The sequence below is a fragment of the Varanus komodoensis genome, unplaced genomic scaffold (genome assembly GCF_004798865.1).
Source record: "Varanus komodoensis strain SLA01 unplaced genomic scaffold, ASM479886v1 scaffold33, whole genome shotgun sequence".
Taxonomy (NCBI): Eukaryota; Metazoa; Chordata; class Lepidosauria; order Squamata; family Varanidae; genus Varanus; species Varanus komodoensis.
The window spans coordinates 9,505,716-9,517,616 of record NW_025335817.1 but is presented as its reverse complement, the minus strand read 5'-3'; the positions used below and the strand labels follow the sequence as shown (position 1 = coordinate 9,517,616).

Sequence of the window (11,901 nt, the reverse complement as noted above, 5' to 3'; positions counted from 1 at the left end):
CCACATTTGGATGAAGGTCTCCCCCAAGAACCATCAAGCCAACCCCTGGCCCTCTTGATATGGTCACACTTGGTTCAACTGTGAAGTTTTCTTTTCCATTTTCACTACGCATTACTCTGATTGCTTTATGTAGGTTGATTCTCCATAAAGCCAGGAAAGCTTCCAAGAAATAAAGGTGGAATACTGATTTAAAAAGTCAACTTGGTCCTAATTGGCCAACCAGAAAACCACAATCAAATCAGGTTGCAGGTCCACGGGGCTGACCTCATCAGCGCTGCACTGTGGTTGCTACCCGCCCCCCTGCCCCCATTCCCTATACTAAGACAGTGGGGGAATCTAAATAAGCCTGCCTACATAGAAAGTGCTCTTCCTTATGTCACGAGCATTACCCATACTGCAGAGCAAAAAATCTTGGCAATTTTGGCAACCTTCCATGGTGTGCCTGCAGCTGCAACCCCAAGAATACATACTTGGGATAGATTATTAATACCAGTAAGAATAACGATAGGGTTATTGCCGGTTACAAGTATACTAAAATATTAGGAAGGGGCTTTCTTTTGAATCAACACACACTTAAGGACCAAATTAAGGACTTTCAATCTAATACCGGCAGTTTCACCCGCCACTCCCAATTCATTTTTACTCTGCGGAAGGCACGTGGCGGGGGGGCGGGGCGATCCGGAGCGTAACAGTCTCGCTCTTAGGGATGCTTATCGAGACAGAGGCACTGCGCCTACTCTAGAGCAATTGAAGCAAAACAAAACCGGATGCAGCTGCCGGCCAGACAACTGAAAGTCATGACTGCTTTGCGTCGCCGTTCCCAACACACACATACCCAGGCTACGCCCGGGCCAGGACATGGTCTCCCATCCAGGAAAAGCGGCGGGGCCAAGCAGGGTGGGGCGAGGGGCAAATCTGCGTGCGCAGCGGCGGGCTCAATCCGGCGGCCGCAGCCGAGGCGCAGCTCGCTGCCAGTGCCGCCGCCTCGACATCTTCCCTCCCCCTCGCGCTTTTTCCCGGGGAGGAGCCTCCACCCAGCCGCGGGCGTGGAGAAAACGAACCGGGGGGGGGAGCGGCGTTCAAAACGGAGGGCGGCGACAGGCCGCCCAGAAGATTGCGATAGGCTTAAACGAGGTTACGGCGGAGGCAACGCGGGGGAAGGCGGGGGCAAACGCGCAAAGAGAAAAGGCAGGCGCGTTCGCCCGGGCTCCCGCCCTTCCCATCCATGCAGTAGCCCGGCCGGGCAGCTGGGAGAGCCACCGCAGAGGCGCCCGCCGCTCCGGGGAGTTTTCCATTTTTTAAAGTTGGAAAGTGGAAGGGGCGGGCAGGCGGCCGTGTTGATCCTTCCTTTTCCTTCCGTCTCCACCCCGCCGAAGTTGGTGATTCAGCCTTTTGGGGGGTGGGGAGGAGGGAGAAATATGGAAGGAGCGGAGAACAGAGGCCGGCTGGGAGTTTGCCGCCTCTGCGAGGGCGACGCGGTGCAGCCGCCTCGGCCGCCCCCCGCCGCCCCGGCCGCTGGGAGTGTCTGAAGTTGCGCTCGCACGCGCCGACCGCGGGCGCCCACGCCCTGGAGAGGCCGCCGCCGGAGATGAGTCCTCCCGGAGACAGGCAAGCCCGCCGGGCGGCGTGATCGGGGCATGCGAGCGAGCGAGCGGACAAGCAGGCAGCCCCCGGAGAAACCTGCCCGCCGCCTCCCGCCGCCGGATTGGGAGGGCGCATCCCCGCACGCCTCGCCCTCCGCCGTGTCCTCTCTTGCTCCGGAGGTGAGGTGCGTAAAGCCGCTTCTCCCTCCCCCGCCTCCCCGCGCGCCCTTCTGTGGCGATCCCAGCAAATCAAAGGAACGCTCTTCTCGCGCGCGGCCAGCTTCCAAGCCAGGGCTTAGCCGGACCACACCCTCTGCTGTTCTTCCTGATAGCAGCGGGGAGAGGAAGGAGCGAGCGAGAGATGCCCGCCTGCTTCTCGGGAGCTTTTTTAAAGGAACCGGTGGCGGCGGCTCGCCTCTTTCCGGCTCGCGAGGACAGCTCGGCTTGGAAAGGAGCGGACCAGGAACGGGATCGTTGCCTCTCTAGTTTTCTCCCTACCTCTCTCTGAATTTGAAACGCGCCTCTGCATTTGTCCAGCAGGAAACTTTAAAAAATATTGTTATTGTTATTAGAATGACTAAAATGCATCTTGTTTCTTCCTTGGCCTTTCTTTAAAGAACCATCCATCAACTCTCTGCGAATGGCAGCACCGACCAGCGCGTTGATCATGCCAGCAAGGATCAGAGGATCAGATCTTCCCCAAAGCCAGCGGCAGCGGGAGGTCTAACTTGTGCCAAGGCGTCGTTGGCTTCGCTTTGTTTCACTGAGCGAGTGGAGTGGGCCCCTGGCGCTCCCCTGCCCAGTTTGGAATTCACCACCCTTCCTCCGGCTTCCTCCTCTGTCCTGCCAGTGTTCCCAGACTTTACTTTTACTCGGGAGATTGATGGAATGATGGTGCGGAAAAGGCAGAGAGATCCTGCCGGGCTCAGCGGGGACTCCTTGGCAGGTAGCCGGAGTGGAAGTGGCGGCGGCGGCGGCGGCAGTGGGGTCCCAAGAGGCATGCGTGTGCTCCCCCAGCGCGATGGCTAGCGGCAGCTCTGGCAAGTCCACTAGCGAGTTGTCCACCCCCAGCTGCAGCAGCGGTGCGTTGCAGAGGAAGAAGCTCGTCTCCATCTGCGACCACTGCAAGATCAAGATGCAACTGGTGGCAGATTTGCTCCTGCTGTCCAGCGAGAGCCGGCCGGTCAACACGGAGAGCCTGTCTGTCTTCGGGGAGTCCTTCGAGAAGTGCAGGGACACCATCATTGCCCGGACCAAAGGCCTGTCCATCTTGACCCATGATGTCCAAAGCCAGCTTAACATGGGACGCTTTGCCGAGGTGGGGGACATCCTGGTGGAGATGGGGGACCTGGTGGTCTCCTTAACGGAATGCTCTGCCCATGCTGCTTATCTGGCTGCAGTGGAGATCCCAGGGGCTCAGCCAGCTTTGCCCGGCTTGGTGGATCGCTACAAAGTGACCCGGTGCAAGCAGGAGGTGGAGCATGGCTGTGGAGTCTTGAAAGCCACCCCGCTGGCTGAGATGAGTCCTCAGCTCCTACTGGAGGTTTCCCAGAATATGTCCAAGAATTTGAAATTCCTGACAGATGCGTGCGTCCTGGCCAGTGAGAAATCCAAGGATAAGTTTGCCAAGGAGCAGTTCAAGCTCAGTGTCAAGTGCATGAGTACCAGCGCCTCGGCTCTCTTGGCCTGTGTCAAGGAAGTCAAGAGTTCACCCAGCGAGCTGACTCGCAACCGCTGTGTCTTGTTCAGTGGGCCCTTGGTGCAGTCTGTCTGTGCTCTGGTGGGCTTTGCCACTGAGCCTCAGTTTTTGGGCAGAGCAGCCGCCATCAATCCAGAGGGCAAAGCCGTGCAGACTGCCATTTTGGGGGGCGCCATGAGTGTTGTCTCAGCATGCGTACTCCTCACCCAATGCCTCAGGGATATAGCCCAACACTCCGAAAGTAGCTCCAAGATGACTGAATACAGGGAAAGATTGAGGAACTCTGCTTGCGCTGTTTCGGATGGCTGCAACCTGTTATCTCAGGCACTAAGAGAAAGAGCCTCGCCCCGGACTTTACTGCCAGCGAACTCAAATTCTGTGAATTAATCTTTGTTTCCCCCAGTTTAGATAGCATGGGCACTGCTAACAGAAACATACTAGGTCCCCTCTCCTGCCCCATGTTTTTGTATACCAAAGAATTTGTGTAGATTGGCCCAATCGTTTGATTATTTTAAATTTATTTGTGGGATGTATGGTAAAACAGCCACGCTATGCCTTGTTACCTATGTAGAAAAAATCCACACGGAATGGCTGGCATGTTGGGAAGGGGCAGAGATACTATGGGAAGGAAAAGGATAAAGGAGCCATGCAGTTGTTAGCCTGGGCATCTTGGGCAGCTGAGGATTACATGAAAGGAGCCCCTGGGGTTCTGTGCAGGCCGAGGGAGCAAGCAGGTGGACACGGGCTGACGGGCTTTTTTGCCGCTCTGTATCCCCTAGAAACCAAGCAGCTTGAATTGAACTTTCTGTCCCTCCCTGTCTAGCCCATTTCAGGCTAGTAAATTTTTTTCAGGTTATAGTAACTTTTGGGGGGTTATTTACAAGGCAGCATCTAAGTTGAAGTGTGTTTTCACTTTAGAGACAAGACCTACATTTAAGCAGATGCTTTCAACAGCAGTTTAAAAAAGGAGATTATAGAAACAGACAACTTAGTTGCTGTTTTTTAAAGAGAGCCTTAAATGTGCTGGGTGCAGTTTTAACATGGGGATTATTTTGTCTTGTTTTGGTTTTGGGTCTTCCAGAAGCCCCTTTCTAAATTTTACTGTTCAGTTGTGGAGGAAGAGGAAAAAAAACCCAGTTACCTCAGTTTTCACATGGTCTGAAAGAAAACTTCAGTGATGGATGTAGCTATTTTTCTGTTTGTTTCACATGATTACTTTTTGAATCAGATGTTAGGTTAGAAGTGCATTTTGCTGTCTCGAGTGGGGGTTGGATTAGAGTTCCAAACTGGGGGAAAAGCTACTGTGAGTGTGATAAAACAGGGAGGATGTGGTTGAAATTACACTATAACAAGAAAGTGATTTGGGTTTTTTAATTATTTTTTCAGTGTCAGATTTTTTTTAATCTTGCATGTACTGGAGTATTTATTTCATCTATTAAAATGCTGTTTCTCAGACGCTCTTCTGTCAATCTCTACTGAAATAGCAGTGCCCGTGTTATGGACTGCATGCCTTGTTCCCCAGGGAATGGGTGGTACAGATGGAAGCATTGTTTAGACTGAGCCTTCTGTAGACAGGATGATTGGATCTTTGAATCTGTTTTCAGAAATACATTTTCTTCTGGCTTCTCACCCACTGCCCTGTTCAGTTTAGTGGCATCTTTCTTTTAAAAGTTGTATTGGAGAAAATGGGAAGGGTTTTTTGGGGGGGATTTGAAATGGGCAGAGTTTAATCTGAGTGATACAAAGAGGTCATGCAGCAGAATCCTATGTATATCTACTCAGTTGTATGTCCATCTACCTTCAGCAGGGATTACTCCTTAGTACTGGGTTGGGAAACCTTTGGCCCAGGGTCAAATCCAGCTTTCCTGGGGTCCTGATCTGGCTTTTAGGGACCCCTAGGTAGCCATGCCTTCCTTTCTTTGGCTCCAGCCCTTCCTCATCAGCATTTCCAACCACTGTTTTCAGGGGGGCTCACTCCCTCAAAAGTATGTTTCGGTTTGCCTTCTAAAAATAAAAGCTATTTTAATTTTGCTGTATCAAACATAAGCTTCTAGGGCAGCAGCCAGTACTCACTCAGCTAGGAGGAAGACCCACGGAACCATGGAGGCTTGCTTTTGGGGAGAGTGGCCTAAGGATGTGCTGTGCGCCGCTGAGGTAACTGGCTAAGCGGGTAACCCTGCCTCACAGGGTTGCTGTGAAGTTAAAATGGGCTGGTTGAGAAATGTGGCAATTTATAACTGGAATTACTCTTGAGTAAACCTGCATAGGAGGGAGCTGCAGAACATATTCCAGAGCTTTCATGTGACATTCTAGAGAGCATTTTGGATTGTTTAAGGGATGCGCTTTGTGTTGCACCGGCCTTCCTCAAGCTGGTGCCTGCATGTCTTGGATTACGACTCCCACAATCCGTAGTGCCTGGGAATGAGAGAAGCTATGGTATGTGGGCACCAGGCCGAGGGAAACTGCTTTCTGCCCTCTTCTCATGGCTCTGCCTTGTATTGCTTTTGGAATATCATGCAAACTTTGCTCCATCTTGACATTGGGGATCGGCTTGCTTTGAGCAAGTGTGATGTTGGTTTGCTTTTCACTCAGAGCATTGTCTGCCCTTCCAAGGATCGTTCTTCTAAAATATGTGCTTTGGTTCACTCCTTACTGGACTAGTCTAGGGTGTGTGGAGAATGTGTTGCCCTCCAGAGTGTGTTGGACTGCAGTTCCTGTCAGCCTTGCTTCGCATAGCCAGTGGTGAAGGATGATAGGAATTATCATCAAATAGCAGTACTATCTGGAGGGCCACATGTTCCTTGCTCTAAGGCCATGATTTTGGAACTGTTCTGGGAAGTGGGCATGGTTTCCAGTACAACTGAACAAAAGTTCTCCAAGGAAAGGAGACAAAAAGTTCTCCAAGGAAAGGCGTTGGACAAACTTATCTAAAACAGCTTTTCTGTTGCTCCCAAGTCTCATTCAGAGAAGTGTTGGTGAAATTCTAAGGCATGGCTCTCAAAGGTCCTATGAACCAGGAATTTCCCAACCTGAATTGCACTCATACTCTAGAATATTCCACAGCACTTTCTTCTGAATCTGGGATCGTCAAGAGTAGTGTGGCAAAGAGGTACTTATGTGAAGGGAATAGCATAAAGCTAAATGATGACTCAATTCTGCAAGATGTGGTAATGGCTCCTAGCTAGGGGTGGGTTTGCAAGGGGATTTGAGGGGGGCAGTTTGTGGAATTGTAGAATAGCAGGATGGGAAAGGGCCAGAGGGACATCAGGTCCACCCCCTGTGCAGTGTAAGACAGTGAGTTAAACCATCTTTCTTGGTGGGCTGTCCATTTTGCATCTTGAATGCCTCTAATGTGGGAAGAGACTGCAGCCTCCCAAGGTGAAACTAATAGTTGAGGGCAACTAGTCCTGAGGGCTGCAGGGTCAAAGGTGCCGTGCCTGTGAAAAATGCTAGTCACTGAGGAGCAGCTGTGAGTGAGGAAGGCGGCTGTGGCATCCCACTTGTGAGCTTACTCCAGGGTTCTGGTTTGCCTCTGCAGGAACGGTGTGGTAGACTGTGATGGCAGGAGCTTGCTGCCATGTTGCCCTGACATCCCAGTGTTTTAAACCACTGAAGCGGGACAGAAAATGGAGCACTGCCTTCAACCCAGCTCACATCCGATGTGTTGCACTACACTTCCCATTATCCCCAGCCAGCAGTGCCATTGGTGTGAAGACTGACCTAGAAAGTTGTTTGTTGTCAAGGCAGGGCTCATGTTGCATTCTAAAAGTAGTTTAGAACAGCTAGGTTGGAGGTGTGTTTCCATTGGCTACAATGGTCCTCATTTGGTCTGTCCAGTTGGTCGCCATTTTATCTCTAGGCTGTTGGTGGGATCCTGGCTCTCCACGATCTCCAACAGAGGCCTTTGCCATCACCTTTTTCTGCACAGGTGGACAACAGATGATCCTCTAGAACTTCTGGCCTTGTCAGCTATAGCCAGCGTAGCTGAACTGGATACTATGATGGGAGTCCCGGGCTACTGGATCATTTTAAAACTAGAGGTGCCAGCCTTTGAACCCGGGAACTTGGGAAGCTGTGGCCCCTTCATCTCAATCTGCCTTTTCCAACTTGAGGGCCACAGATACTGTTGGATTCCAACTCCCATCATCTCCAGCAAGCATGGCCAGTGGCTGTAGGAGGCGGATGGTATAGTCTAAAAACATCTGAGCTGTCCAGGTCAGTAAGGGTGGGTTGAAATCAGCATTATGGCAATGGTCCAAATCAACAAGATACGTACCATTTGTGGAAGTTGTCTCAAGATTTGAAGAAGGGAATCATATTTCTAGTTGAAGGGCTGCCCAACAAGTCTGGAGCCCTAAGAATTGAGCTGCTCCAAACAGCTACACCTGCCGCTTATTGGGTTGGCTCAGCCTCAAGGACCCTTTGAATGAATGCATCCCAAAATGCCTTGTCCTTGACAGATATTGTAATACAAGGTTGTGACTTCCTTTATGGAAGCCGTCCTTCATCATGGTCTCCGTGCATCACGCATTATGGGTGCTACACCTGTGTGGAGCCTTTTGCCGGGATGATTTAAGCGCTTTTGACAGTTTGGTTGTCGTCTTTTGCCTTCAACTTCCTGGCATTACCTCCTCCAGGGAGTCTTGCCTTCTCATGCAAGATGAATCACACAAATTCATCTCCTTAGAAAACACACTAGTAAGTGTATTTTTGGAAGGACAGGTGGAAACTTTATGAGGAAGTATTTTAGCATTGATGGGTTCAACAGATGAATAATGAGCAAACCCCCCAGCCAGGTAAAGCATGTTCCACTGCTCTATCTCTGTCTGCGCAAATGCTATACTTGCAGAATTTTTGCCTGAGGTAGCTATTTTAATTGGCGTAGAATAGCCTCTGTCCATTTTTTTAAAATGTGGTAACCCTATACTGAAAGAGACCTCAGGGCTGGCTTTATCACTTATTTAATCTATTTATATCCCTTTTTAAATGTATTACAGCTCCGAGAAGGCTGGTTTCATCTGGGATTAAGTCAGCTTTACTGTCGTTAATCCCATTCTCAGTTCAATAGAACAACTGTTTCAATCCAGGGCCTTCCAGCCTCACTCTTACAATGCAGGGGCAAATTCTGAATGGTCTCCCATCTATGTCTGATTTTTTTTCTTTGTTTCTTTCACTTTGTCTTCCCCACACTTTCCTCCCTCCCTCTATATAAAAGCTATCTCTTGTTGACTTCTTGCTTGGACTATATGGAAGAAAAGTTTCCTCTGAGTCATTCAGGCCCAAATCCAGATGTGGAAGATGGAATGTCAGGACCAGGTGTTCTTGGCCCTGTGTCTTTTTTGCCAAATAAGGAATAAAGTGTGGGTTCATGGAAGATGAGCACGATTTGTCATGTTGCACAGCATCATCACTGGTCATAGTCATCACACATCCTGGAGTTCCTTAATGGTAGGTGACACCAGCTTGCTTCCAGGCTGCTTGGCATCCACACCCCAAGTTTACTACGGGGGGGGACTCTTAATGGTCTGAAATGAGCATAGGACTGCCTCTACCCTTCCCTTCAGCAGCTTCTCTGCAGCCGGCTGTCCCCTTTTACCCTCATGACTGGTTGAGAGCTAGCAATGTGCCTGAGATGACTCCCCCACCCAGAAACGTCAAGGCTGAGGTGGAGCTCTGAACGCATTGCTGTGCCACGCTTGGGTTGGAACTGCATGTCCAATGGGTTTTCCAGGGATCCAGATGGACACCATGACATCGGGGCGAACAATGCCAGTGAGTCCAGGGTCAGGGGGTGCCTCTTCGTGATGCTGCCCACAAAATTTGGCAGAGCGGTAATGGCCACAAAAATGACGGAGGGGGCACACGTGTGCGCCGTGCCACCCGGCTTTGTCCCCTGCGTGTTTGCATTGATGGCAAGAGGCAAAGTGCAGCAAGCGACTGGGAACCGACGTAGTGGATGAGCAGCAAACGGGTCTGCACTCTGTGTGCCGGCCTGTGTTCTTTTGCGATGCATCATTCTGCTGAGATCTCAGAGCACCTCTCGGACTCGCGCTTTGGCAGGCCTGCTCCTTTACTAGTCCTGAGCTGCTAATAAGAATATCGGCTGCCTAAGCAATGCTGTGCATTGATGGATGACTTTGTTTTGCCATACCATATGCTATGGTATATGAGGCTATATTTAGGCAGGGAGGGAGAGCAGTTGCTTTTCAATGTCCTGGCTTCTCGCCAGCTCATTGGAACTTGTCACTCTGCAATTTCCTTTTTATGTTAGCATTGGTTGTAGGATCTCCAGTTTGGTCTTCTTTCTCTCCCCTCTCTTTTCTTTCCTTCTTTTTCGAGTGCTTGGACTCTTAGAAAGGCTGCTTGTTTAGCAGTTCTGCTAATTGCACTGTTCGACTTTAAAAATTATATTTATTTTATATTCCTTGAGGTTACATATTTTGCGGTTGCGTTTTTCATCTTCCCTCTTCCCAAAGTGCTAAAGAATTAACCACACATTGTTCAATCCTGATAGTTGAACATCCAGATTTTTTGTTACTCGAGCTGAAACATACTGAAGCCAATATGCTGAACTTGAAAAGGCAAGTGCGAACCTGGATATGTCTGCTTAGAACAGAGTCCCACTGAGTTCCTGGGACACCTGAATAGGATTGCAGCTTAACTCTGCATGGACCCACAGCCATGCGGTGCAATCCCATGCTTATTGCTCAAGCAATTTCTGTGCAAAGAGGCTTAAATAGGCTTAGGATTGCAGGCTTGGTAGCCGTTTAAGATAAAGGCAGAGCAAGAGAACTCTGATTTTTGTACAAACAAAACTGGAGTCCACTTAAAGTCATTGGATTAAAATGCTTGCATAGCACTTCCATTAGCATGTTGATTTGATTGAGTTCAGTGGTTACCCCTCCCTAGTCAATGTGCTTAGGATTGGAGCCTTGCAGCGCAATCATTTGCATGCTTACTTGGATCGACTAAATTATTGCTATTTATTGACTAAATGAATCCAAGGAGCTCAAGACAGCACACACGATCCTCTTCCATTTTATCTTCACAACAACCTTGTGAGGTAGATTAGGTTGAGAGTCAGTGACTGGTGCAGAGCCATCTAGTGAGCTTCATGCCTGAGTGTGGGCTAGGACCTGAATCTCCTGAGTGCCGGCCACTCTACCCTACCACTACAACCACAACCCTAGCCACTGCACCACAATGCTGGATTCAGACAACTGGGTGGCTGTTGAAATGTGGGTAGCTGCGTTACCTCAAGCCTGCTTGGATAATAAACCGTGATGAACAACCCACAGTTCACACCTTAACAGTAAACTATGGGTTCTTTTCATGGGTTGTTCATGTTTAACAAACTATGGCTTGTTAGTGCAGCTGGGTTTGGACAACAGGATAACCCACAGTTCAGTGACAACCCACACCCACCTCTAGATGGTGGGTTGTAATATTGCATGAAGTAAGTTTTTCATCAGGGTGGTAAAACTCTGTCTAAACTGTGTATCATTTCTTGCTCTGCGTATAACTTTGTGTGATGCAAGGGAAATTACAGCACCACCCAGGCAACAGGAGCTCGGGCCTTGCTTCATGGCCAGTTGTTAAAGGCTGACTGAAAAGAGCCTGGCCTGGAGTGGCCACTCTGCTCAAGCTCTCTTGGGAGACGAAGCGGACCTCCAGGCATGGCACCCATTTCAGCACTTGCTGTCACTTTGATTGATCTTGGTTTTGAGATTCATGAGGTAACCTGGAATTTCCCAAGGTCATTTAATCTTCAGTGCTTCAGTTCCGCTGATACCTAGGTATGTCAGCCTGACCTCACCCTGTGCAGGTTTCTACTGGATTTTTTGAAAGTTTCCTAGGAACATGGGAAATGATCAATCTACCAGTGCAATTTAACAGTGACTGTATTTTGTAGTTCAGTAATAGGATTTTGGGGTGTAAGGGAGGGTTAATGTTTATTTTAAATTATGCAAGAGAATGGGTTTGCTGTTGCCTTGGCTACCTCAAACAGAAAATGAAAGTGACCTTTTAAATTCTTTGTTCAGCTCTGAAACTTTGCTTGGCAAACAAAGGGGAATTCAGTTTGAAAAAACTTACATTTTAATTTCTGTGTGGAACTAATGCAAGCAGCATCACTCCAGGTTGACACCTGGTGTAGCTCAGGGGCGGAGTGCCGTCTTTCCTGTTGAGGACTGGGCCCTTTCAGAGGTGATCTCCTGGGGGACATGTACCGTGGGCAGTCCAGACCCCAAAATGGGCAGGGTCTCCCCTACTCTCAATTCTACAACAGCTCTGGGAGAGGGGAGATTGCTCTTGCAGATGACTTTTGAGACGAGCGTGCAGGCTGTAGGTTGCTTAGCCCTGGTCTAGCTTGTCAAAGTGCAACTTCGGCTATTCGGTTTACAGTGCCATCTTAGGCATCTTTGCTCAGAAGGCAGTCCTGTTGGGTTCAGTGGGATTTGTTACCTGGAAAGTGAGGACAGGATTGCAGCATAAAAAGTGGAAGAGCAAACGTGAATTTTTAAAAAGTAGAAGACCTCATTTGGTGTAATTCATGGTCATTTTTGTTCAGGGCAAACAATTTCTTTAGAAGCATTGATGCAATGCAGGGCAAACACTGGT

The 11,901-nt window shown here is 49.4% G+C and overlaps 1 protein-coding gene across 2 annotated transcripts; it reads left to right on the top strand.

Moving 5' to 3' along the window:
- The first annotated feature begins 1,707 nt into the window (after nucleotides 1-1,707).
- On the top strand, nucleotides 1,708-4,737 carry TLNRD1 (talin rod domain containing 1). 2 transcript variants are annotated; one of them, XM_044439028.1, is made up of 2 exons: nucleotides 1,708-1,768; nucleotides 2,201-4,737. In XM_044439028.1, the coding sequence occupies exon 2, from the start codon at nucleotides 2,605-2,607 to the stop codon at nucleotides 3,667-3,669; it is 1,065 nt and encodes a 354-aa protein (XP_044294963.1). In that variant the 5' UTR covers nucleotides 1,708-1,768; nucleotides 2,201-2,604; the 3' UTR covers nucleotides 3,670-4,737. The 2 variants fall into 2 exon arrangements, with proteins under 2 accessions (XP_044294963.1, XP_044294965.1); XM_044439030.1 differs by having other exon boundaries at nucleotides 1,723-1,763.
- The last annotated feature ends 7,164 nt before the right edge of the window (nucleotides 4,738-11,901 follow it).